Genomic DNA, 25,975 nt, shown 5'->3' with positions numbered 1-25,975 from the left:
TTAAATGTTATGTTTCTCTTAACGAAACTCTTATAAAATATTACTTAAAAATCACTAGAAGATCAAAGTACTATTTCAAAAGTGTTTTTAAAGACTGAATATAATTATTATCATTACACGTTTTGAAAGTAGCCTTTTCCTCTTATGACTTTGATGTTCTGCCGTGCCTTAATCGGCTACTTTCAAGCGCACCCGATAGGACGGGTAAGCCCAATGGTTAAACTTCGGGTAGGGCTGGCTTCCAATGTCAGGTTCGAGTCATGTTCTTTGCGGGGAAGCGGACGCCCATGGATCTGGCAGCTGAAGCTCGCTCCCGGTTCTGTACCAGACCTATCCGGGTAATCGTTCCCGTCCCCGCCCCGCCCTCTGTTCCTGGGCTGGGCTGAGGGGCTCCACATCTGTACCATACTGTACAGTACAGTACGCACCTACTCGTACAACCTGCGTGACAACACCTAGAACCTAGAAGATGCAATTGTTCTCTCAGACTCCCAATGAGTTACAAGTGGGGTATGGTATCAATTGCCAGTGGAACCCACGAACAACCAGTTGTATCAAAAGTACTATCAAAGGTTGCTAGCTGACCACCACCTAGTCTGAAAAAGCTCGGCTAATGATTCGGTATCCACGACCTAGCCGGAAGAATGAGGTGGACGAGCTCTTCCGGGGAGGAAACGGGGAGGAGAATCGTTCTGGCTCTGGGAGACGACTAAGAAGCTCGATGACCTCTACCGACACCTTTACCCCTCCCTACCCCTCACTAAGAGCGAGACTATTTCATGACCCCTTTCACTCAGTAGCAGTAAAATTTGTCCCCAGACAAGCTTGAGAGCAACAAAGAAATCAGAAACACAAGACTTTGAGCATCAAAATCAATAATCACCATGTCAGGCACTCGTCAACAACGTCCACCTTTCAGAGCAGAGCATCTAGGCTCTCTCCTCCGTCCCGAGAAGTTGTTGGCTGAACGCCATGCTATCGATAGTGGAAAGGGTGACCAGAAGAAGCTCGCGGCTGTCACAAAAGACTCAATTGATGAGATTGTCAAGGAACAGCTCGATCTTGGATTCCATGCTGTTTCTGATGGAGAGTACCCTAGGTTAGTTTAATCTATAGCCTGGTCCCCAAAGATCAGCTGGCATGTGTAGGATGCATTACTTACCTTAGTACAGGCACATGTTTTGTGAGTCTATACACGAATGCTTCAGTCGAACGTTCCAATGTCTTCGAAACTGATTATTAAAGGGGGTACATTCTTCCCAGGCCTCGACGGTTTCGAAGAAGTGACGGATTTTGATACGGATATCTTTAGACTCTACGTCCCAGATATTGCAGCTTTCACAGAAAGCGGTCACAAACCCGGAGAGACAGTCCTATGCACAGGAAAGATCAGACACGTCGGTAGCACGTACGTTGATCAATGGAATTACCTGAAGAGCCAATGTAATGCGCTACCTTTCCAGCTATATTCCATTCTCAAATAAGACAATATTCATAACTAATTCTTATGAAGTGCCGAAGGATAAACAACGAGAGGCAAAGCTCACCGTAGCGGCCCCAAATTGGTACCATCTACGCTACAAGACAGGCAAAGCATACCCTAAAGAAGTCTACCCTTCCGACGCGGAATACTTTGCAGACATTGCCAAAGCATATCAAGCCGAGCTCCAGATTCTTTACGACAATGGTCTTCGCAATGTTCAAATTGATGACCCAAACCTAGCCTGTAATTGATATCCCTTATTTCAGCATTCCCTTCTGTCTAACCGAGTATGTAGACTTCTGCTCTGAGAATATGCTTGCGGGTTTCAAGAAAGATGGTGAAGACTCCGAGGCACTCTTTGATTCATACATCAAGCTTTACAACGACTGTCTTTCCAAACGCCCAGCAGATATGCACGTTGGCGTCCACCTCTGCCGCGGGAACTTCGTAGGAGGTCGACACTTCTCCGAGGGTGGTTACGATGCAATCGCCACTAAGCTGTTCCAGAAGTTGAATGTCGACACTTATTACCTCGAGTACGACACCCCACGCGCCGGAGGCTTCGAACCGTTGAAGGAGCTTCCTAAGAACAAGAATGTAATCTTGGGCTTGATTACGAGCAAATTCCCGAAACTGGAAGATATCGAGGAGATGAAGAAGAAGGTGTTCCAAGCTGCTGCATTAATCAGTCAAGGAACTGGGGAGACTAAGGAGGAGACTCTTCAGAGACTTGGTGTTAGCCCTCAGTGTGGATTTGCAAGTCACAGTGATGGCAATAACGTAGGACACGACGAGATGGTGGCGAAGTTAAAGTTGGTGAGAAAGTTGGCTGACACCATCTGGCCTGGTGAACCTTGATCTTGAAATAGATAGTCTTTTCCGAGTGGATTGTTTGGGTGTCAAGATTGTCGGGGGCATGTTGTTGTCCCTCGTGATGGCAGCATCGCCTAATCGAGCCAATATCGGCAATATTCTGTATACCGGGATTGAGAACAATCGATAGTGAGACCTCCTAAAGGTTGATAGCTAAAATTTAAGGGTGTTGATTCAACTTGAGCTTATGTAGGATGAGGAGGCTCCTCCGTGTCCTCGTGGATAGCATCCACTTGCTTCGTTCGTTTGTTCCGTTCAACCTTGGACATTGAGCGAGGGGAATTCGAGGCCGCGTCACCGTCAACATCACATCCAGCGAACAGTGCTGATTGTGCCAGCGTGCGACTCTTCTGTACTGGTCACAAGCTGTCGTCGGAGACTATATTGGATTGCACTAAAACACCAAGTGGGGTAAGTTGGGGGGAAGTGTGGCCCGTGATGGAAGGAGTGCAGGTGAAACTTCATGGGAGGACCGGAATCGATGCCCGGCAGTGGTCGTTTTGCAAGGAAGCGGAGCGGCAGGGTCGGATGGACTGGAACGTATCGTGGGGGCCATGCACTTAAAGCCCTTTTAGGCTCGTCTGCCGGACCGTCAAATATATTCCAAAGCCTTGTATATTGAACCTTATTTGTCCCTCAGACACGGGCCGAGCCTTGGATACAAGCCGAACTCCGAGTTGTTAGAGGGAGGATTACTTTCGCCGTTTGCTAATCTATATTTGGATATCTTGCAAGGTACATTCCACATAGCGTAGGATAACGATATGTGACTTTGATGGATGAGGAAGGTGCAAAGAGCTCACGAGGCGGGACTAAGGTAGTTGCCCCCGCAGACCCTGATGCCATCAATACTTGTCCGATAGTGGTTCAGGGTTCACATGAGGTACCCTACAGTCCCCCCCCCGGCTCCAATGTAAAAAGTGGGCCGGGCGTGAGCCAGCCGCTTTTGTGTTGCTGTCAGTTCCCCTCACGGTTGCTGTGTAAATATAGTACTAAACTTAGTAAAGAGTGACATGACAGACACCAGATTTCGAGGCTACAACTTAACCTGATTTTCTAGAGCAGCGCTGGATTCTTACTATTTACAGCTAGAAGAAATGTGCCGCCCCGACCCGTTTTTTACATTGGAGCCGGGGGGTACACTGTATGAGAAGTTCATAGAGGACCGAAGTATGAAAATACCTTCAGTACTTCTAGCTAGATTGCCGAGACAGGCTTTTTTAATGATATTGCTTGGCAATTGCACCACAAAGAAGGTCTCTGCCATGATGGCGCTAAGAATTATTATCATTAGAAGTAGTTGCCATTTCTTGCAGCAGATTTGGCCAAGAATGCGGAAATCGAGAAATCCCAAAGCTGCGAGCAAATACTGAAGCCAAGATTTTAGGATTTGTGTTTATTGGTGGAAATCCACCGACAGAGCGTTGTAGGTTGGCTCATCAGTCTAGAACTATTTGCCAAGGAGTGCTTTCCTTGTGTCATAGGTATACTTCAAGTCCAGATGCCAATAGTTTGGCGTATCTGGCTGAGAGACTTTCCATGCTTTGTCAAGTGCTTGCAGGACTTCCTCGGGTAGTGGACCTTTCTCGCAATCCTTCAAGTTCTGGTCGAGTTGAGCAAGACTGCTTACTCCTATTATGACGCCGTCATTTCCATCTTTGACGTTCAACGCTGAGTGGTTGACAACCCATCTCAACGCGGTCTCCACCATTGTCAAGCCGTGTTTCTCCACAACAGGCTCAATAACTTTGAGTGCTTCGAAGGTGGAGTCTTTGAAATAGCGTTTTCGATACATATCTCCCATTCTACCGACAGCATCACTGCCAAATTATGCCAAAGTTAGCGTTGCTCATTGCGTTCCATGTGTGGTCTTGACGTTGATGAAAGACATATAACAAGACGACAGCATCTCTAGGCATCCCAGCACAGCGTTGATTAAGGCGAGATCATCACCTACCTGTACCGTCCCTCAGAAGGAATGTCTTTTGACTTGTATTTTCCACTGAACAAACCACCAGCAATCGGGTTATATACTACCACGTCAAGACCATACTTCTTGCAGGCTGGGATGAGTTCGTGTTCCAGCGAGCGAGTGATAGCATTATACATTCCTTGGTAGATAGTCGGCCTAACCCAATTATTGTTTTTGCAAGTCATGACAACCTCGGCAACTTCGAAAGCTTGAAACCCTACCAGTTAGCATTTCTCTGTCAATGATACATGAGTCGGTCTGGAGAACAGCTCATGTTCCTGGCAACAAAATATATGTCCTCGGATGAACAATTTACTGACCGGTGAAATTTGATAATCCGAGCTGTACAAATTTTCCCCTGAAGTGGAGTAAGCATATGCACAAATATGGCAACTTTACACGGTGTGAATTAAAAGATCTTCTCGGCATCTTGACGTTTTCGCTGTCCGTGATACTTTGCCAAGATGTGTCTCAATCCCCGCAAAAACGATGAAGGTCCATCTGGTCTCGGTACTCACTCTTTGTGGAGCCTATCCACAGCCTCGAGAGTCTCGGCAAATGGAACAGAGCGGTCCTATTTTAAGCTTAGCTCGTGATTCTCAAGGATACGAGTGCAACGCCTACAGCAGCATGAAGGTAGAAAATATCGACACAGGTAGTTCCCAGTTCGTTCAAGCTGGTGTTGAAGTGTTCCGTGAGAACTTCGGGGGCGTGTTTGCCTGGCTTGTCCGGGTAGACCTCTAAATTTTGAAGGAGTCAGATCAAGGGTTCGCTCATCGAGAAATAAATCAGCGTCCAATGCTTACTCGTTGCTAGTGTGAGGCCCCTCTCTTTCCAATGAGCTTCCCTCGTGAAGGCCTCTTGCTTGCCACCAACATAGGAGCGTGCAGTGTCAATTTCGCTATAGCCAGCGGCCTGAAAATGATCACTAGCACGCAGAAAGTCGGGGTCAGTGGTTGTTTCCGTACTCCAGCCACAAATTCCTCAATACTCAGAGCACGGAGTGATAGGTGTCTTAAGGTAGCGCGGCCTTTAGAAAAATCCGAAAGTCTAAGAAGAGCATTAGGCCTACAGGAACGTATTGTACTCGTCAAGAGACGTGACACGAGCACCAGTCGCCGTATCAGGACCAAAAGTCATGGTCCCCAATATCTGAGCAGCGAAAGGTAGATTAGTACTCGATTTGCGAGAGCTTGGAGGTGAGCTGTCGGGAAGTCAACTGGTGAGATCGGGCTTGATACTTACAATGCGCGGCTTCGGGTTCTTGGCGAGCAGAGGCATCTTGAATGATGAGGCCTTCTTAGTCTGTGACTAATAGAACAGCACAGACGAAGTTTCTCGATGTAAAGCGGGAGAGTTGACTGAGGTCGTGGTGTTGTGTTGTGTTGTGTTGTGTTGTGTTGTGTTGTGTTGTGTTATGTTGTGTGGTTGAGCAACTTGGAGGGGACCTCGGGAGGGGAGGGGTACAAAGGTGGGGCTTGAAGCCATGACGCCATGAATCAATACCTTACCTACCTACAAGTACCTTACAAGTACCCTCCCGAGCCTCCGTACCTTATCCGTATCCGTACCTGCCTGGAACCCCGCTCGCTAAGGTAAATTTACCTCGCCTACCTGGTAATTTACCTACAGTACAGTACCTACCTAGTCGCCGACGGAAGGCCCAGGGTCGAGGGTCGAGGGTCCAGGGTCCAGTCCAGATCCACCGCAGGGGATCCATTATTCCAGGTCCACGTCCAGGTCTTCTACAGTAATCCCGATCCTTTTCTTATCCAGGTCCTGCCAATCGGATTCTAGATCGTCTTGCTTACCGCCACCAGTGCGCCTTCTTTGCTTCAGATCCACGTGTGTTGACTAAATGATGCGTGGTGTTGATTAAGGTAAGGTAGCTGCGGAGTACTACTGTACTACACTCTAAGGTAGTTAAGGTAGGCAGAGTTTGGTACCTAGGAAGGAATTAGCATTGCGGCTCCAGCGGGAAGTAATCTTACCTACTTACCTTACCCACCTAGCTTTGGACGCAAACGTTCCTCTCACGAGTCACGCGGTCCAGTACCACGGAAGGAGGAAAGTATCTGCTATCCTTTGACAGGCTCGAGGGGGTAGAGGTGCTTTCAGGTTACTGTGCTGCTGCTCCCCTGGTGTTGAAGTGGGAAGACAGAGGAAGACACGGGAAGTCAAAAGCCGTCCGCCCGGGGGCATCTAAACGACCTCTCGACCTCTTTCCTTCCATCCTGTTCCTAGGTATTGGTATTGGCCTTTCTCTTCGATCCATCACTGCTGGCTCTCGCCAGCCCCCCGCGCCAGCCTCCCCGCTCCCGTCGGCAATTGCTCGAAAACTTCAGTCGGATCATTATCGTCTGATCAATCGTTACTGGGATCATTGACATGTTGGCTGCATGAGTCGTTGAGTTCGGACCGTAGCCTCGTTACCTCTTCCCTTTCCCTCGCCGCTCATTGCCCTCCACTGTATCCGCGTTTGAACTTTACTTTCATAATGCTCGAATCGAGGCCCCGACAAGGTCTGGCCTGTAAAATACCAACTTAATGTCCATAAGGGTGAAGTGTATGCGTGGAGCAGAGACTCTGCTGGTCAAATTCAGTTAGACGCGGGGATCATAATTCATGCTTGATCTTATCACAGCGCTATGAACGTTTATGGATCTCGTCGTCGTCAGCGTATTTCCTTGTCCACACTCGCCACAGGGGCTGAAAAACAAATGCCGGGCACAGACCTTTTGCTCAGATGGCGTATGATCCTAGTTTTAGGGGATCTCACCAGATCCACTTTTCAGTTAAGAAGCAATGTTTATTCTCCGAAGCTCTTTGATACCAAACGCGTAGTCCCTGTGCCTCTTATCAGTCGATATGTTACATGTACTGACACTGCCTGACTCTGTTTTGAAGCAAGTGGTCAAGTTCCATGGTAAACATTTACTCGTAGCCCTGGTACAGTGCTCATGGGTCCTCGTACTCTACAATGAAACCACTCAAGCTGACGAACACTGGGCGAACCTTCTCTGAATACCTTGATGCTCCTACAATACATCCGGTTTCCACACGATAACAATTTGCAGCAGTAGGACAGCAGTCGAAGCAAAGCCTGGAGAACTCCCGAGGGCCGGTTCGAGCGGCATATGCGAGCGAAGTATTTTGTTACTTATGCATGGGGCGGAGTATTGTGGATTGTGGAGTTCGAAGGGACGCAGTAGAGTGACCCCTGGTTATTTAGTAACTCGCTTGATCGGTTCCGAGAGCGGGAGAGCACGCAAAGCTGGAAGACGGGCAATTGCAATTGCTCGCCTCGGACATCGAAAGAGCTGCTCAAGTCAGGAGATCTGACTTTTTCTACTTGACGAAGGGAGTAGTGTCGAGATGAGGAAGGATGTGAATGACGGAGAGTGTAGAAGCGGTTTTGCGCGCTCTATGATACGTGTAAACTGGACTCAACAACATCACAATTGAATGTTGCCGTATCAAACTCAATGAAATTTGGGTGGCTGTCCCAGTCTAAGCTCAATTCGGCATCCTTGGACGTGCTTCGGCCGCAGCCTAATTCAATACCATGTTCAATGGCACAGGATTCCTTGCTGGAACTGGCAGCATGGGTTCAAAGTACCAGCGTCAACCGGGGACTTTTGAAGAGCGGGCCTACCCGCGAATTGTCTCACCGCCAAACCCGGACACCAGGCTTCTGAGAATGGTTAACGCTAAAACGCATCGAGAACCATTCCGCTCGCAAAACAATCCTCCACTAGGGGCTATTGACCTCGCTGACACCGGTATGGGACTATTGCCAGGCACATCAGTCCACCTTGTAGATTCGAACCACTCTTGCAGTCTCACAGGTGTGGTTGAACTTTCCTTATAACGGTCTAGTGTGACTTCGTACGTGGCCGAGACAAGGTGAATCCAAAGCCGCTTGATACAAAGCAAGTATATTTCAAGACTTCGGAGTTGCTTCGGGAGGTAAGGACTTGACAAGATTTCAAAAAAGCAAGCAAACAATGATAGCCCCGAGTCAGACATTGCAGTCGGAGCAAAGCTATACGTCCTGACTCAACCTCAAAGGGTAATATTCCCCCTATTCAGTGGTCTGCAAATGGGGCTATCCACCACCAGGGAAAGGGGGGCTCCATCGACTTTTCAGCCGTCGATGTAGTGGAGAGGACCCATTTGCAAATTAGTGAACAAAGGAGGTTGTGGTATGGGGAATAGCGACGACATCACAGCACTGCCAGACTCGTCGCTGTCATCTATAAAGAGGGTGTGGTATCCCACCTCTTTCTCTTTCCCAGATCAGATCATCTCATCTCCATAACACATTCCTTTTCAGGATACCACGCTCGCTCTCCTTCATCATGAAGACCACACTCGCTACATTCTTTGCATTCTCTACCTCTCTGGTAGCAGCAATTCCTTTCACGTCTTCTTTGAAGACATCACCCGTCAAAGCTCGTCAAGCATGCGAGAACACAGCAACCTCTCGAGGCTGTTGGGGAGAATTCTCCATCGATACCGAGTAGGTTCAAGATATCGCCGGGTTCTTGCTATATGCTGACTACATTCAGCTGGTATGAGACCGTTCCGGAGACCGGAATCACCAGAGAGTACTGGCTCTCAGCGGAAAACACTACCATGGCCCTTGATGGCTACAATCGTCACCAAGTTCTCTCTTTCAATGGAACTGTGCCGGGGCCCCTGATTTGGGCTGACTGGGGCGACAACCTGATCATCCGTGAGTGCTGCAACTTCACTCCCAAAGCTTTAACTGAAACGGGAACTCAGATGTCACCAACAATATGGAGCACAATGGCACCTCCATCCACTGGCACGGGATGAGACAATTGGGAACTGGAGAGCATGACGGGGTCCCAGGCGTCACCCAATGTCCCATTGCCCCCGGAGAAACCTACACGTACAGGTTCCAAGCCACTCAATACGGGTCTACTTGGTATCATTCTCATCTGAGTAAGGATGTAAATAATAATATTCGAATTGTCCACGCTAATGGTTGATGATAGTCACTCAATACGGCGATGGACTTCAGGGACCTATGATCATCAATGGCCCAGCCACTATGGACTATGACGAGGACCTAGGGATGTAGGGAATTCCCTTATAAGGAGTCCTGTGACCAAACCACTTACGTGCTTATAGGCTTCACTTAAATGACTGGTCTCACACTCCAGCCTCCGCACTCTGGGACACTGCCAAGCAGGGAGCAGTACCTGTCATGGAAAATGGTCTGATTAACGGCACCAACACTTTCGACTGCAGCGGTTCAACCGACCCCAACTGTGTGGGCGGCGGAAAGAAATTTGAGACAGTATTCGAAGCAGGAAAGAAGTACAGAATCAGACTCATCAACGGTGCGACGGACGGACACTTCCAATTCCACATCGACGGGCACTCCCTCACAGTTATCGGAATGGATCTCGTACCGCTTGTCCCATACGCAGCTGACAGTGTCGTTGTCAGCATGGGCCAGCGCTATGATATCATCGTCGAAGCTAATGCCGCAAGTAACGATTACTGGATGCGCGCTGGGTGGATAACTGCCTGCTCATCCAACGCGAACCCAACCAACAGTAAGTTAAACCGCGTTTTTTCGTCTAAGTAGAGGTTGTTTGCGAGAATGCAGGAATTTCGCTTAAGGGGGGATGCCCTCTTTACCCAGCGAGGGCCAGCACTGAAAGGAATCAGACTAACACATTTTCCCTTCTAGTCACAGGAATTGTTCGGTATGACGCCAGTAGCACAGCGGATCCCACTACTACTGATACAGTCGAAGTCTCCTCGAACTGTGGAGATGTGAGTTTCTACTAGCTCACCTCAACTAAGAGTATTGACTAACACTTATGACAACAGGAACCCAAAGAGAAGCTGGTTCCACATCTGGCCATGGATGTTGGTAACTTTACCTCTGAAGCTGTTGCCCAGGAGAATCTAGGCGTTCTCTTTGGGGAACACTTCACTTGGACAATCAACAGTACTTCTCTGCTCTTGGACTGGGAAAACCCAACCCTGCTTCGAATTCACAACAACGAGTCCATCTTTCCAACAGAGTACAATGTGGAACCGATTGAGATTACTACAGCGGATCCCACTTGGGCGGTTTATGTCATCCAGGACTTGACTGGATTCGGCGTCACCCACCCCATCCATCTACACGGACACGACTTCTGGGTCATCGGACAAGATACCGGCGTCTTTGTAAGTTATACGTGTGGCAAACACTTTCTGCGGTGACGTACTATTGTAATAGTAACGCTGACATCGCAACTTTTATAGGACCTTGCCACTAGCACTCTGAACCTTGTCAATCCTCCTCGCAGAGATGTTGCATCGTTGCCCGGTAACGGCTATCTCGCTATCGCCTTCAAGAAAGATAACCCGGGTTCTTGGTTGTTGCACTGCCACATTGCATGGCACGCCTCTGAAGGCCTAGCCATGCAATTTGTCGAGTCCGAAGGCCAGATTGACGCCACCATCGACGACACATCCATCTTGACTGATACTTGTGCCGCCTGGACCACTTACAGTGCCACTGAGATCTGGCCTATGGACGATTCCGGAATCTGAGCAGCCCCACTGGGACCTTCAAATTGTACAAAGTATATACTGGCGGCTTGATGGGTTTCCTTTGTTTGGGATGAAGTTTGGTGTGGTTGAAATCTGTCAATATTGCGCTGTCGGAGCAGGGAGTTGTAACTGCATAATGAAAAATTTCGACAGAAAAAAAAAACCCCTCTCCAGTAAAGTCGCAGATGTGATACACGACATTAACATCGAGGCTTGAATGAACACTTGCTCGGTGACCTGCTAAGCATCGTATGTTCTAAGTAGACCGTACCTTTTCCTAACAAACAAGTGAAGAGCGTGATTCAGGATAACACTGATCAGGTACAGTACATGTCTTGTACCAACGGTATGGAACGAAATTCTTCATGCGAACGCCAGATACCTATAGTTGGTTGATTTCAGCAGACTACTTCAATGCATATATGGGGTTTGGATGACAGTCTATGACCATGTGGCCAGTCCGTGCAGACGCTGCTTGCTTAGACTACCATTTCTGACGATTGTGAAATTTGCACTCATCATGGAAGTTGCCCAAGGCATAGACAGTGAATTTGAACTGGCTTGCACAATATCTGTGAGCCAATTCATGACATAGTCGTTCCGAGACGTGAACCATTGACCCGGAGGCTTCTTCAAATCCAGATCGCAGCTCGACATTGCTCAAAGTGGCCACCAGATGAGTAGAATGTGAAGCGCTCCGCGACACACAAGTCGAGACTTGCCAACGTTGCTGAGTTGTTGCTATGCAATAAATAGGTCCATAGTCGAGGAGTCGCGAATCGAACGTATGTCCCAAGTCTGAGTCGAAGAATGGCGGAGGGAGTGTCGAGTACTCTGCTCGGCCAGGAGTACGGAGGACGGAAGGTCTTTACATCTCTCAACATAGTGAGTCCATATGAGCTATTTTGCCACGACGGAGGTCCTGATAGGCTTTCCACCAGAAGATGAGGCGATTTGAGCATAATTGGCTCCGTCTGCCGTACCACCCTCCCGGCAACGACATCGGATGAGGAGCCTCTGTAGGTAGAGCCATGAAATCTCCTCTGAGGCAGATTGATAGATTACCTAGCGACCTTGACAATGGAATGGTTCACTGTTCCATATTGGTCATGTGACAAGAGTACAAGGGTGCCGCGCGTTCCTGAAGCACGCGAACTCGTCGGGATCCACGTCATTTGTATGTACAGAGCAGTTGAGCCGCAACAAGCTTTGGATGATGCTGAAACACGAAGCGCGGACGGTTGACAGGCAGGTAGCTGTATTCGGCCGCGACACAATGCCAGTGGTACAGTGCAGTACTGTATGCAGAGCAGAGGAGACAGAGATGAAGACAATGCAAAGTGGCTGAGGCTGAGCTGAGGGAACCTTACCGCCGGCCGGATAAAGCCAAACACCGATCAAGGCAGGCAGGCGAGCAGGTGTGCGAGCATTACTGTGCGTGCAGCGTGAGGTCCTGAGCTGACTGAGGTGAGATCGGCGACAAAGGCAGCGAGACTGCTTTGACTCTGCCTCTTCTTCCTTTCTTCTCTCCCTATACTGTATCAAGCAATACTATAGTCTTCTCACCGAACATTCAGAGTTTGCGGTCTGCGTGTCGAGTCAAAGATCGAGCGAAATTTCGATTGATTAACCGGCTGACTGTTCCTCGGCCGCAATTTCGTCAGCTTTGGCCTAGGCACCGCACCTGACGGCTCTGTTCGTCATTCACGGCAAGCCATCATCAAACACGACTCTTCATCTACGACCTTTCCACCACTATTTGTCGTGCATCAATTGAGCGCGCAAGATGTCGTACACTCAATACGACCAATATGGCGGGAATCCATACAACAATGGACCCAATGCGGAGAATGGACAAGGCGGAGTAAGCTTCAAGTTCCCCTCAACACTCCGCCTGCGCTTCTAGCCACACGCTTCGAACAGAACAGAGTAGCATACTAATTTTCTACTTTTGCGATCGCATAGGGCCAACCAGGCACACAAAACCTTCAACATGAGATGTCCAATTATTCCGCGACGTCCAACTACTCCAATGCCGGCGCTCCCGCGGCTCCAACATCTTCGACCGTCCTCTCACAACAAGACTTCCTCGCCCGCGTCGATTATGCCAAATCCGAGATCCGTGGCCTAAGCTCGAACATCCAGGAAATCGCGTCGCTACACCAGAGGGCTCTGTCGTCGCCAGATAGCAACTCATCCGCCCAGCTTGAGAGCCTCGTTACGCAAACACAGCTGACAAACACCAAAATCAGAGATCAGATCAAATACTTGGAGTTGGATGCCCTGAAGACGCAAGATGGAACGAAGAGCGTGAAGGCGAGACAGGCGAAACAACTGAAAGGCGAATTTGAGAAGAGCTTGAAGGAATACCAGTCAGAAGAAGTTCAATACAGACAACGATACCGTGACCAAATCGCAAGACAGTACCGCATTGTCAATCCGGAAGCTTCGGAGGCCGAGGTTCAAGAAGCATCTGAATTGGACTGGGGATCCGAGGGTGTTTTCCAGACTGCAGTAAGTCTTTCCATCTGTCAAGAAATGTTTTGAAACACGGCGCTAACAAGTTCATAGCTCAAGAGTAATCGTTCAGGACAAGCTTCATCTGTTCTTGGCGCCGTCCGTGCTCGTCACAATGAGCTTCAGCGTATCGAGGCTACTCTTACCGAGCTTGCTGCTATGTTCGCCGATATGGCTCAGATCGTGGAGGCTCAAGATCCCGTGATTGAACATACCGAGCAGAATGCCATCCAGACGGCCGAGGATGTGAATAAAGGAAACACAGAGATCGACAAGGCGAATGAGCATGCCAGACGCAGAAACAGACTAAAGTGGTGGTGCTTGTTGGTCGTCGTTCTCATCGTTTTGGCTATTGCCCTTGGCGTAGGATTGGGGGTTGGATTGGCAAAGTCGAGCACCTCGTAGGGTCATCCATATTGTTCGTGGAAATCTTGTATAATTCAGTCTCCTGTTGGTCGGAGTTATTTTGCGTAATAAGATAATAGTATTGCAACCACCGGGTTGGCCTTAATGCATGGAATCAAAAAAGCGTTCTGTGGAAGCAGATATTTCAAGAGAGTATAACCAATAATGTTATGTTCAGACATGATCAGTCTTTTGATAGCTACATGAACCCCTAACACCTGAACACCTTGGATATTGTAGGAATACTGCACAAGATATACACTCAATCCTCCATCTCATGAGACCGTCCATTGATGACACCATCGCTCCTCCCCCTCCTCCGTTTTCCCCACACAGAAGTTGCCCATTCCGTCAGTGTAAAGCCCCAATGGCCGGCCACTAACACGCCACTAACAACGTTGACAATCTTGACCACAAATCTCAGAAAACTATCGCGACTTTCCTCGACTGTGAGCAGCATTGGTTCAATGTCATACTTAAAAAATATTCCTGGTACTGATCGCTCTCCGACCATATGGGATTGTTCTGTGACTGCATACTGGTTGGTGAACACAGTGCGGGAGGCATACGGCGTGCTAGAATCAACAGAGTAGACTGTAGGTACCACTGAGAGGAAGTATTGGAACTTGTGGAAGTGATTGTCGGTTGTAGATATGGTTCGGTCGAGAGGGTTAAGGAGTGAGGGGTAGAACTGTCCGAAGGAGAGCTCAGAGACAATGTGGGAGAAGTTGAAGGCTATGAGATGTTAGAAGAATTTCGTGCTTTCCAAAAAAAGAGACTTCCGTACCATTATGATCCAGATGCCCAGCAGCAAACTCCTGGTAACCGTGACCACGAGCTGTAATGTGGAAATCGCCTTGAACCTTGTTTACGCCCAAACTTCCATAAATACGACAGCTGTCACCACCAGCAGCACCCCACTTGAGCCTCGGAGTCTTTGCGAACTTGGCCTTCCTTCCACCTCCAGCAGCAGCAATAATATCATGGACATGCTCTTCCCCAAACCCTTCCTCATGCTCATGGTACTCTTCTCCAGTGATAATTTTCCCATTTGCATCCGTACCCAGCTTATGAACACCTCTTGCGTCCACCCATTGTGACCACATTGTTGGATCACGCTTTAGCATAGTGGCGGCCAAGATACGGTCTCCGGCTGCATCTTGCACGTTGATGTGTATATCATCACACTTCATTGGGATCACAATATCCAAATTGATCTGCAGATCATGACCAACGCCCTTCTCCACAGCAAACGTATGGGTTTCGTGGCCCCGCCACCACCGTGAGAATTCCGAGAAAATGAGGAGGAACGATACGACGAGCATTGCGACAGTCCATTTTCCGCCGCCTGATGTCCTGGTTACATATTGTGGCTTTGCCTTGGCTATGGCGTATTCAAGTCAGTAAGAGTTTCCCAAATGACAACTCGCGCAAATGGTCCATTCGAAGAGTGCAAGTAAAAGAAAGCAAGATGTTAGTGGTGACAGCTCACGAAATGCATCAAAAGCTTGGACGATATTGCCTTTCTTTTCCCCAAAAGCATCCTCGTCCAGGCCACGGGCCGAAAAGCCGTTCATCTTCTGCACTTTCTTTCCCCTTTCCACTTTCCGCTATCAATGGTCTTCTAGCGCGCCAGCATGAATTCAAGAAGGCCAAAACAAAGGAATGTAGGAAAAGGTTGTCGTGGATTATTGTGCCTGAGAGGCTGGACGTGGTGGTGAGCCGTGTAAATCCGGAGAGGCCACCTCAGCTCTTTGGACGCCCGCTGTGAATGGCGGGCCATTATTGGGTGGTTGTTGTCCGTGTCATGCAAGGCTGAGAGCTGCTGGGCTGGGCTGGGGCTAGGCTGGCTGCGGTTGGTGGTGGGGTGGGCAATGCGCTGCTACGACGGTCCCTAGTAGGTTACTTTATTTACCTCAGACCTGACCCTGAGCGTACTGGCCGCAAACAACGCCAACGCCAACGCCGTACAACCTTCGACTTGCCATGTAATCATGTCTAAAAAGCCTGCGAAAGGCGAGTACATCGAAACTGCAAGTTCCCAAGTCCCTAGAGGCTCCTGTCCCTGCTCGAGAGCCTTCTTCGAGATTTCAGATTCTGGAAGTGCTAATGCCCCCCTCTAGGATACAGGCAACAAAGTATCGCGCCGCTCCCAAATAATTGGCACAACAAACATCATCCTCGGGGGTAAGACAGTCATCCAAGCCGAAGTAATCATCCGCGGCGACTTGCTTCGAACTTTCCCGCCCAGCAATCCGAGCGAGAAGCAGGGGAATCCAGTCGCGGTAGCTATCGGACGGTACTGTTTCTTCAGTCGAGGATGCGAGCTTCGGCCACCTGGGAAGCTCTATAAGGGGTAATGATTCCATATCATGGCTGATGCCTGGTCTTCAGGCTATGAAGAGGAAATAAGGCTGACAGAGCCTGCTTGCTAGGCAATTTTCGCATTATCCCCTCAAGATCGCAGACCACGTCTTCGTCGGTCCAGGCTCTATCATCGAAGCAGCACTCGTAGGAAGCCATATCAATATTGGATCGAACTGCGTCATTGGTAAATTCACAATCATCAAGGATTACGTTAAGATTATGGATGGAACAGTTGTGCCACCCAATATGGTCATCCCAAGTTTCTCCATCGTGGCGGGTCGGCCTGGAAGAGTTGTTGGAGAGATTGCAGAGGGCGAGCTTGATGGAATGGATTTGAGGGAAATCTACAGGAGTGTAGGCAACAATTAGAAAACCGGGTATGGAAGAGACGAAGGTCGTGCGAGAGTTTGACGGAAATGGCACCCATTTCCGCGATGCCTTTTCCTGAATTCCTCTTCTTCTGATCTTGCTTCAACTCTTCCGGCTTCTTGGCTACATTCGTCACAACCTCCAGCCCTGTAATATTGTTCCCCACAGAAAGAATCCGCCAAACTATGAAACGGATACCTAAGCCTTCTGCTCCAGCCTGAAGTCCCGCGTACCGAGTTTCAACTCTTCTTTATAAGTCATACTCACCAAGCTATAAAGATTCAGAATAAAGCGGATGATACGTATACGAATCAGTATTCCAAGAAGCTATTGGTGAGTTTGAGCTATATTCTGGAGCACTGTTACCCTCAGCGAAAGCAAACTAGACGCGGAGGCAATAGTGAATACCACTCTTCCCTTACGCAGCCAATGATGCAGACTCTGATCACAGGTCAGCCTAAGGTGCTAAAGAAGCTTTCCAGTGTCCAGCGCATATTCACATGCCCTTCTGCCACACGGGTCCTTCACAGCACTACCTCATCCTCATCCCTATGCCAAAGCGGAAATTAAGCGAGCAAGCAACAGCTGACTCTCCATGCAGCAGACGCCCAATCCAGGACGAGGCTAAGACATTCGGTCAGCCTTGTCGCGAACGCGGAGTGATGGCTCGTAATTAGCGTGTTCGTGACCTGCTTCATCTGTGAAAGCAGAAGTTTTGTTGCTCGTCGCATTCTGTGTAACGAATGAGAGGGCAGGAATGTCGGAGGTTGTTTTGTGTGGGGGGTAAGTGTGATGGCGTTGTGGAGGGCGTGGGAATGGAAGTGGGTGTGCTGAGAGAGACAGGAATTGGAGATTAGATGCAACTTCTCAGTGAATGTGAGCACACTTCTTTGCTACGCATGTTCGCCGTGTGGCGACTATCTAATGTCTATGAAGCTAAACGCCGTGGCACCCATGCTTCGTGCCCCAGTTACGACATATCCAAACTCCTCCCAAGTCAGACTGACACTATGACGCTTGCTTCGTGAAATCACAACTATGCGCCGAATCCCCTGCAAATTCATCCTTTATAGACGCTTTCTCCGACAACACAATCGTATCCGGAATTTTTGGCCACCTAGAAACTAAACAATCCACTGCGTCTCTTTCCTAGTGGGTATACAATTAAAGCACTGAGGAATAGTCCAACTGTGATTCCGATTGCGACCTGTTTGCAGTGTTAGCACCGGTCTATCTTGAGAGGGCTGAGCTACAAAGAAGCACATCACTGACCTGAATCATAGAATATCCCACGTTGAATACTATGGTGTTGAGATCTCCTGATGCCACGGATACCTATGGTACGGGGAAATGTCAGTATCCACTCGTGCAAGACCAAGCTCTTATCCTCCAAATTGTCTGGTAGATTGGACAGATCTAGCAGGCGAATGGGGAAATATTTTGTGAGATTGCTAGACAAAGGAAAGGCATCCGCAAGCCGGAGAACGAACCGCCATAGGCAGTGTCAAATAGAGCTTCTACCCAGCTACCTGGACGTGAACCTTGAGAAAGGAGTGGCCTAGGTTGTCATGAATACTTACAGTACTAGTAATGTTACCACTTATTTTTGCTGTGCCGTTTGTGTAAGTAGTAGTGTTAGTGATTTGATCCGCGGTACTGAGGCCAGCCAGAAGAGAACCAGATGCAGCGAGGCCAGAAGGAACCTGTACAAAAATAGCAGGCAGAAGAGCAGCAGCTGCAACTCCGTGTCTCAACCGGGAGTATAGATTACCGAGCACGCCGACAGCGAGGGCACCGAAGGTATTGGATATTTGAGCCGACGAGGGGAATTTCTTTGCGCTGTTCGAACGTTAGTACGCTCTGAATATGCGGTAGCTTTTTGTGCTATGCAAGCCAGAATACGATGCCAAACATGGACGAAGGAGTCGTGTTACCTGAAGAAATTGACCACATATCCGGCGAACGCAATTGTCAACATAACTGGCATTTGTTTCCACTTTGCTTGGTTGATGATGCACAAACATAGAGTGAACAATACAACAAACGGCCACTTATAGAAGTCACCAAGCTGATTCGTGCATGTCGTTTGGCTGCTGGCATTGGCGGCTAAGAGACCATAGAATGCGGTGCCAATGGTGATACCGAATCCCAAGAAAAGGGAATAGATAATGGCATAGACCATTCGCACAGAGCCCGCAACCATAGAACGTGATTGTAACTCTAGAGATCCACAAAGCACCATATATCCAGGAAGAATGAGCGCGATTGAGGATTGTGCAAGTGCTGAGAAGCAGAAGAGGTCTCCACCCCTGATCGAACCAAAGGCACGAGCCAAGAACGAGGTAAGGACTGCAGCTGATATTTCGAAGACGTTGCTGTAGAGCTCGCTTCTTGGAGCCACGATCAATTGCAAAAAGCCGAGGATAGACCCAAGCAAGAATGCAATCGGCATGTCAATCGGCCGTGCTTGGAAGGCTGTTCCTATGTTAGCATTGTTGGAAACAAGCCTCTATGAGTGTACTGAAGACACTCGGCATGGATATAATCTGTGTAACTGAATGTAATAGAAGTCAAATATGAGCTGGACTGACCAAATGGACCAACAGAAGCACTTGCACAACCATATACGAAAACGAGGAACCATGGGTGGTTCTTTGGCTTGTTGGTGATAATGATGTCGAGCCGTTGTGTAGCTTCCTCAACACCGATGACATCGTGGACGACTATGTGAAGGTCAGAATTGGCAATTCAATTGGTTGATTGGGTCATAATTGACACGGTTACAGACCTTCCTTGTATATCTCATGGATATCCTTCAGCTTGCCTAGATCTACTCCTTGGGGTGCCTTGACGAGCTTGACTTCCTTTGGGGAGAGATTGCAGTCAGCAGTGTTAATAGAAATAAAGAAAGTACACTTTAGTCAATCGTACTAGAACCTCCAGAAATGAGAAAGACATTGGTTAATACTGACTGTTGTATGAGTTGACACATCATCAAATGAGATTATCATGCATCCGGGAATGTAGAGAAATTGACCATCGATTTCAAGCACTCGTGCACTCATCTTCCTGTAAAATTTGTGAAATCAGCAACCATCCACTGGAAATTGCCTTGGACCAGTCACCTCCACACATATAATGCTCGGGGCTTAGAGGGAAGAGGAAGCGTCACCTGCTAGCGACAACTTACATGTACTCTTCTAGACGATGTGTTGGCGCACCGTAACTCATCAACGCCCGGCACAGCTTCAAGAGATAGCGCTGCCTGCTGAGAGTCTCTGCAATGTGCACAGTAATTCTTATCTCATCCTCAAGCCTTGGTTTGGAGCCCACGGTTCTCTTGGCACTGTCGAGGAGCCTTCCGCTGTGTGATCGCTTGCCCTTCCCAGGACGACTCTTCTTCGGAGTCATTGCTCCTCCCTGGGCACCTAGAATTGCAGAAGCCTCTATAAGTCCAGCGAGCGTGTCCTGCGATTGATTCTTGTGGTTATACCACTTTGTGTGCTTCGTTCGTGGCGTGTTCATTCCCGATGAGCCAGTCCCAGTCTGAGATGGACTACCTGTACCAGGGGATGCATCACTACCTCTCCTTGAATGAGCAGATTGAGGAGCGTTGTAAAGCTTGAGAAGCGAAGAAAGTACTCCACCTCTGTATTGCGTGGGCCTTGGTACGTAGTCATCCTCATGCTGCTCGTCAGTTGGCGTCACTTGACCAGAGACAAGGCCTGGAGTTGGCTGTGTTGGCGTCTTCCAGGATTCTCCATTGATTTTCCTTGTGTGAGCTCGCACCAATTTGTGAGCCTCGGTGCTGCTGGAACCCTTGCTTCTTTCCTGGTGTGTTTCTAAGCTTTCATCGTCACTGTCAAGTCCCGCTCCATCGTATGTCCGGCGACTATCCATATCCGCCAGCGGAATATCATCGATCCTGACGGGATAGACACCAGTCCTACTGCGTCGAGGTCGCTCATCCTCGGTCCCCTCTTCCAAGCTTGTCCTCCTAGAAGCCGGTGCTGAATGGCTTCCAACTAGAGATGCTACCCTCTGAGCTCTTTCCTGAGCTGCCAAGGCGGAGAAGGTCTTCTCATTGAACTCGCTAACATCCTCAAAATTCTCGCCAAAGCTGGAAGAATTGTTCCTCACCAACGACGGTCGTGGTCTAAATACTGAGCTCCCAGATGGGGGATCTTCAAACGGGTTTTCCTTCTCGGTTTCGGGGGTCCTTCTCAGCAGGCTGGCTGTACTGCTGTTTCTGGAATGAGATTGACCTTGTTTTATTCTCTCGGGTGCAGTTGGCGGAAGTGGTTCCGAAAGTTGTGGGATGGAACCTCTTTGTAGTGGAAATATCGATTTCTGATTTTGCGTATCATTGGCCTCACTGTGGCTGTTAAACCGTACTCTGCTTTTTTTGTGTGAATATGAAGGGGTTCCTGTTCCTCCAGCACTCGAAGGCCTGCTAGGGTTCGCACTCGTGTCTTGGCTGGGTTCCTCGCTCGAAAGCTCACGATATTGATGACTTGTTCCACCACTTTCACTGGCCGTATGGTACTCGCTAGACATGGTGTCTGTACGCTGAGCCAGAGGTAGAATATACTTGCTTGCCGTTTTCCAGTCGTATGTATAGTATTTCGACCGTTGGTATTCTCTTGGCGGGGTACCAATTTAGGGGACGCGAAGTGGGATGATGCAGCCAGGAGACTAGGGTCATCCAAGCCTCCGTAAGCAGCCTCACTAGAGGAGGCGAGCCCGATAAGTACTGAGTCGTCAGGAAAAAGTCTTCTGCGACCGACGCCACTGCTACTACTGACAAGAAAAATAGGTCCGAAAGTGCTTAGAATGCCGAGCCGGTGCGAAGACCCGCGGTAGGGAAGCAAAGGTAACAGGCGAGAAAGCTCGGGTTGCGTGGCATCTGGGGGGCAAGGGAAAAACAAGGTAGGTACAGTACTGTGCAAAGTCGCAACGAGGATAAAGAACTCGAGCGAAGACAGCCTTGACCTGAGCAGTGAGTGAGGGGTGAGAGCAACCTTACCTATTCATACCACGAGCGAAGTGGATTATTTCACAATCAGAACCACAAAACCGCTCCGCACTACTGTATCCCTCTAGAACTAAGCTAAGCACAAGGGCAGGGCAGGGCAGGGCAGGGCAGGGCAGGTGCAACATCCGGAATGCTGGAAGGAAATCTGTCCCACGAAGTTAAAAGTCGGATCGTTCTTCCCTGACACTCCTTCAGCAAGGGAGCAGAGCGAGCACCTGCACGGGCACGAAACGAGCTTTCAATCTCCCCATCGTCCATATCAGCCAGCCTGAATGCGCGCGGGAACCATGCCGAAAGAGCATTGCGGGCTCCTCTTTGTCAGTTGGCTGTGCTGAATATGATTGATCAAGTGTACTCTAGGTACTCGTAGGTACTGCAGTGTTGCTGCGAGAAAACTGGATACTTGGCACTGCGAACCGCTTGTGTCTGGTGGGCGCGGTACAATATCAGGATGGCCCGGGGCAGGGCACAGCTGCTCCCGTCACTCCTGGAGAAGAGGAACTCCAGAGTCCAGAGTCCAGAGTCCAGGCGGTTAGGATACAATACCCACCCACTGCATGGATACCCAGGTACCCTACAGTACAGTACTGTACTGTACTGTACTGTACCTGGAGATACAGTACCTATAGCTCGCAGGAACCCACAGTTGCAAGACAAATTGGGCATCCAGCCAGACGAAGAACGTGTGAGGTGAGGTTACCTCAAGCAGGAAATTTGCCAAACCCACCTGCACCCTCCCAGTCCCAGGCGAACAGTGGAGCCAGTGTCCCCTGTGGGCTGCTGGCAGGCAACTTCCATTCATAATTCTACTGTACCAGTACTCGTATTAAGGTATTGCAAGGAGAGTACGAAGCGGCTCGTCATTTCCGTTATGCTGTCGAGTCGAGTCGAGTCGAGTCGAGGCCGGCCTTCTATTTCAAGCAGCGAATCAGGGAAGGGAACAAGTGACTCAAAACCTTCCTACTTGTAGGTGATTTCACATGAAAAAGGATAAGGTAAGGTAAGGTAAAGTATCCTTGAGAGTGGAGGAGACAGCAGCGCACCTCAGCTCGTTTATGCTCGGTAAAGAATGGTGAGGTTAGTTACAGCCTACCGGTCTGCTTCTGCTTCTGCTTCTGCCAAGGTCAAGGTCAGGAACCAGAAGGCGAAATATCAGGATTTCTCCCAACAGCCAAGTCAGTCAGTCTTGCTGGGTTGCAGATTGGAGATGGAGGATGGAGGATGGAGACTGGTCGGAAGCTCCTATTTGGCAATCCCGAGCCTTGCCTTGCCTCGCATTCTTGGTGCTGTTGGAACCCTTCCATTCCCCTTCCTTGAGGCTTGGTAGCGATCTCGAGGCTCGAGCCAGCCAGCAACGTCCCCACCACCAAACAAAACCACCTGCACCTGTGTTAAGGTATCCACTCAGCCGTTTTCCAGGTTCAGGTTCCCTTCATCTGCCAACCCCAACGCTTCCCAAACACCATGTGAAATCCAGATTTTAGACAAGTCCAGACCATTCCATTCCGTTCTATTCCTTGCCTTGCCTTCCCTTGCCTTTCGGTCACTTCTCGGTGTGCTTTGCTTGACTGAACTGGCACAGATTCTGTCTGGTCCACCTTTTCGAAGCATGACAACGTGGCGCAGAAACTTCTGATAGATTTCCTTCCGAAAGCATCGTGGACGTCAGATCTTCTGATGGCTCGTGTATTGCCCCAGTAGTGGGCAGTGGGAACTTGGAAGGTGTACCGAAGCAATTCGACCACCACCAAATCCTAGTGGCGATCCGGCTGGCTCCAATGAGATGCCACCCAAAGCATTGGGATTTGAGCCTGATGTGTCTCAGCTGCATCAAACATACACATATTTGCCATAGCGTTTAATAGTCGAGCATTGTTCTTCGTGTGTTTGGGGGACAAACTTTTCATGTTGCAAGTAGCCATAGCCCCTTGAGATGTTTGACCACCCTCTAGCAGGCCGATTTGGTTATCCAACGGTTTGTTTCATAAATTTTGTCGAAATAGCAGCATCTACTTACCATGTTTACAATCGAGTACAAAAGCCAGTATCCAACTGCCGACCCGACTCGGAAAGCGGCGTTGGCTATCGCCATAAGGTTTATTGTATGCATCGTCAATGGTAAATGCTGGTCAAGGTTTGCCAATTCTCGTACAAAATAATTACCGGTCACTAGACTTCAAGCGTACACGAATATAGCGAAGTAAGACTGATTTGCAGTTTCCACTCACTTACTATACTAGTCTCAAACCAGTAATGGGGTAGAAAGTCTTGGAATGTCTTTCCTTGGGCGGCGTTTCCAATATTTCAACACGAACGATTTAACGAATAAATACCTGTCCAGCTCACACTTGCGACACTATACAGCACGCAAAGCTTGCATAAAGAACTTCCTTTCAAAATGACAAGATCCTTTAATTGAGACGTGACCCTGTCCATAACTTTCGTAATCCTACATGAACTTTCGTGTGATACTTTATGTTAAACAGCAGACCCTTGGAGCTTGGAACGACATATTTTCACTAGAGGATAGCATAGCAAGTTTTTCTGGGATCCAAAGCCGGCCCTCCTCGGACTCAACGAGTTGCACAGCAATAATGTCCACATACATTCGGGTACAGTTGCTAACCATCTCCGCTCAACAGAGCCAATAGTTTGCCCTCTTCCTCAACGTCACCCTCAATAACAACATCCATCTCCTCCTCTCCTTGCCCCCTTTCCTCCAATGCGCCAACTCCCCTCTCAACCCTTAACATCAACCTCCTCATTTTTTCCAATTCAAGCTCCACCTCTCCATTTCGCGTCACCAGGTTATCCTGAACGCCAGTATCTTCCGCAAATAAGCCTACCATCTCCTTAAATTGCTTATACCTCTCAACTTTCTCCTTCGCCATTCGACGGTGCTCATTTAATGTCGTGAGTTTCTGTGAGAGTTCTGTGAACTTGGCTGCTTGCTCGGGGATAGTGGCTGTTGCATGCTCGCTCCATGAGTCTGGTAGCTGCTCAATCACACTTTCGTTCGCTATAACTGGAATCAGTCTCACATCCACAAGTCGCCCATTTGGATACACACTGTAATCTGAGCCCCGTTCAACCCACTGATCCTGCAATCCCAAGGGTCTCACTCCCCTTTCTCCGGCATTCCAATACAACTTATCCACCTGCTCTGCAACATGTCTCTGCACCTGCGGGCCATACGATAACTTGTTGTGCTGCTTCAGCTGATTGTTTAGTTTGATAAGCGCGTCGTCGATGGCTTTCTGGCGAAGGACGTTCTCCTCGTTGGAGGTGTTCGAAGCTGTGAATGTCGCGGATGGACGTAATGGGTGAGACAGCGCCAGAATTTGGGCGCGGAGGAAGGAGGTCTTGAGGTTGAGGATAGTTGGGGCACTGGTAGCCATGTTCGCGATGGTCTAGATGACGTTGGGAGGAATCTGCAAGATATTTGGAGTGACAACTTCGAGAAGCGCGCAAAGTCAACACATAGAGAATTGAGTATAGGCGTGAGTGGCTCAGATGCTGCGATGTAGCTGCACAGGCCGAGGCTGGAGGCAGTATCCCTTCAAGCGGTGGTTCGGTAACGCCTTTTAGCGTGAAAACAAAAAAAGAGTGCATCGAACGTAACTAAAGAAGTATCTATAAACAAAATACATATACTAATAGTTTAACGTTGAACTAACAACTATTACTATATAAGCTTTTCTTTCAAAGCAGAGGGTGATAAGTTATGTAGCAAATTGTAAAAGGTCTTTTGGGAAAACCGCGCTAAAACCACGCTAAAAGGCGTTCCACCGCTTGAAGGGATATTGCAACGTTGGGAAGGAATGAGTCGAAATTGGGGGACGCGATCTGATGCGATTGCTTGCTCCAAGCGAAGGTTGCGTAAAGTGCGGGGAAGATTCAGGGGTTGCTCGCTAAAATTTGGAATCGAAACAGAAGCTGTGAAAACTTGTCGTGGAGACCTGGGAAGTATATATTCATTCATGTTACACTCCACGTCTCATTACGCAGAATGGAATGAACCATGATTTTTTATGCTGCCATATTTACGTAGCTCGCTTGTACAGAGACCACTATCACTCATGCTCTAAACTCCCGATAATCCTTAATCCCTCTGGAATAAGCCATGCATACCAAATTGAGTGTGTCCGATCTGTCACCCACATTAACAAATGAAACAATTGAATTTTTCAACCCGGTCTTATTATAGATCAGATCCAAAAGATAGACTTCACTCATGCCGATGTCAGAGCAGTGAGCTCCATTTCCATATTTAGATAGAACGATCTTTCAACTTCGCACCTTGACTCCACTCTCCAACTCCCATCCAAAAACTCCAGCCTCTGTGCAAAAAGTAAACTCTGGAAACAAT

The 25,975-nt window shown here is 48.7% G+C and overlaps 8 protein-coding genes across 9 annotated transcripts; 4 read left to right on the top strand and 4 right to left on the bottom strand.

Moving 5' to 3' along the window:
* The first annotated feature begins 229 nt into the window (after positions 1 to 229).
* ONS95_003214 (uncharacterized protein) lies at positions 230 to 3,228 on the top strand. Its single transcript, XM_058496511.1, has 5 exons — positions 230 to 1,099; positions 1,173 to 1,183; positions 1,246 to 1,443; positions 1,514 to 1,726; positions 1,779 to 3,228. Exons 1-5 carry the CDS (start codon positions 885 to 887, stop codon positions 2,339 to 2,341), a joined length of 1,200 nt encoding a protein of 399 aa, XP_058353762.1. The 5' UTR covers positions 230 to 884; the 3' UTR covers positions 2,342 to 3,228.
* A 578-nt stretch (positions 3,229 to 3,806) lies between these two features.
* On the bottom strand, positions 3,807 to 5,609 carry ONS95_003213 (uncharacterized protein; the record flags this gene model as incomplete). The annotated part of the gene is made up of 8 exons (XM_058496510.1): positions 3,807 to 4,176; positions 4,314 to 4,536; positions 4,649 to 4,686; positions 4,847 to 4,902; positions 4,953 to 5,068; positions 5,135 to 5,256; positions 5,401 to 5,480; positions 5,574 to 5,609. 8 exons carry the CDS (start codon positions 5,607 to 5,609, stop codon positions 3,807 to 3,809), a joined length of 1,041 nt encoding a protein of 346 aa, XP_058353761.1.
* Positions 5,610 to 8,689: 3,080 nt separating this feature from the next.
* LCC2 (laccase, multicopper oxidase, benzenediol:oxygen oxidorectuctase) lies at positions 8,690 to 10,913 on the top strand (the record flags this gene model as incomplete). Its single annotated transcript, XM_058496509.1, has 8 exons — positions 8,690 to 8,850; positions 8,900 to 9,066; positions 9,117 to 9,299; positions 9,353 to 9,434; positions 9,489 to 9,919; positions 10,057 to 10,142; positions 10,200 to 10,544; positions 10,623 to 10,913. The coding sequence occupies 8 exons, from the start codon at positions 8,690 to 8,692 to the stop codon at positions 10,911 to 10,913; spliced, it is 1,746 nt and encodes a 581-aa protein (XP_058353760.1).
* Positions 10,914 to 12,699: 1,786 nt separating this feature from the next.
* On the top strand, positions 12,700 to 13,835 carry ONS95_003211 (uncharacterized protein; the record flags this gene model as incomplete). Its single annotated transcript, XM_058496508.1, has 3 exons — positions 12,700 to 12,777; positions 12,879 to 13,427; positions 13,485 to 13,835. The coding sequence occupies 3 exons, from the start codon at positions 12,700 to 12,702 to the stop codon at positions 13,833 to 13,835; spliced, it is 978 nt and encodes a 325-aa protein (XP_058353759.1).
* A 161-nt stretch (positions 13,836 to 13,996) lies between these two features.
* ONS95_003210 (uncharacterized protein) lies at positions 13,997 to 15,682 on the bottom strand. 2 transcript variants are annotated; one of them, XM_058496506.1, is made up of 3 exons: positions 15,328 to 15,682; positions 14,623 to 15,219; positions 13,997 to 14,570 (listed from the first exon to the last, which is right to left on the bottom strand). In XM_058496506.1, exons 1-3 carry the CDS (start codon positions 15,410 to 15,412, stop codon positions 14,098 to 14,100), a joined length of 1,155 nt encoding a protein of 384 aa, XP_058353757.1. In that variant the 5' UTR covers positions 15,413 to 15,682; the 3' UTR covers positions 13,997 to 14,097. The 2 variants fall into 2 exon arrangements, with proteins under 2 accessions (XP_058353757.1, XP_058353758.1); XM_058496507.1 differs by having other exon boundaries at positions 14,623 to 15,682.
* Positions 15,683 to 15,756: 74 nt separating this feature from the next.
* On the top strand, positions 15,757 to 17,159 carry ONS95_003209 (uncharacterized protein). Its single transcript, XM_058496505.1, has 3 exons — positions 15,757 to 15,868; positions 15,959 to 16,191; positions 16,271 to 17,159. Exons 1-3 carry the CDS (start codon positions 15,830 to 15,832, stop codon positions 16,569 to 16,571), a joined length of 573 nt encoding a protein of 190 aa, XP_058353756.1. The 5' UTR covers positions 15,757 to 15,829; the 3' UTR covers positions 16,572 to 17,159.
* Positions 17,160 to 17,688: 529 nt separating this feature from the next.
* ONS95_003208 (uncharacterized protein) lies at positions 17,689 to 21,128 on the bottom strand (the record flags this gene model as incomplete). The annotated part of the gene is made up of 8 exons (XM_058496504.1): positions 17,689 to 17,778; positions 17,844 to 17,906; positions 18,152 to 18,410; positions 18,506 to 19,046; positions 19,163 to 19,294; positions 19,360 to 19,435; positions 19,544 to 19,640; positions 19,762 to 21,128. 8 exons carry the CDS (start codon positions 21,126 to 21,128, stop codon positions 17,689 to 17,691), a joined length of 2,625 nt encoding a protein of 874 aa, XP_058353755.1.
* Positions 21,129 to 23,960: 2,832 nt separating this feature from the next.
* Positions 23,961 to 25,405, bottom strand: ONS95_003207 (uncharacterized protein). The gene has a single exon (XM_058496503.1). The coding sequence runs from the start codon at positions 25,002 to 25,004 to the stop codon at positions 24,228 to 24,230; it is 777 nt and encodes a 258-aa protein (XP_058353754.1). The 5' UTR covers positions 25,005 to 25,405; the 3' UTR covers positions 23,961 to 24,227.
* Positions 25,406 to 25,975: the final 570 nt, after the last annotated feature.

The sequence above is a fragment of the Cadophora gregata genome (assembly GCF_030347475.1).
Source record: "Cadophora gregata isolate MNR1 chromosome Unknown scaffold_12, whole genome shotgun sequence".
NCBI lineage: Eukaryota > Fungi > Ascomycota > Leotiomycetes > Helotiales > Ploettnerulaceae > Cadophora > Cadophora gregata.
Note: the sequence above shows the minus strand (reverse complement) of the source record. Positions and strands in the feature narration are given on the sequence as shown.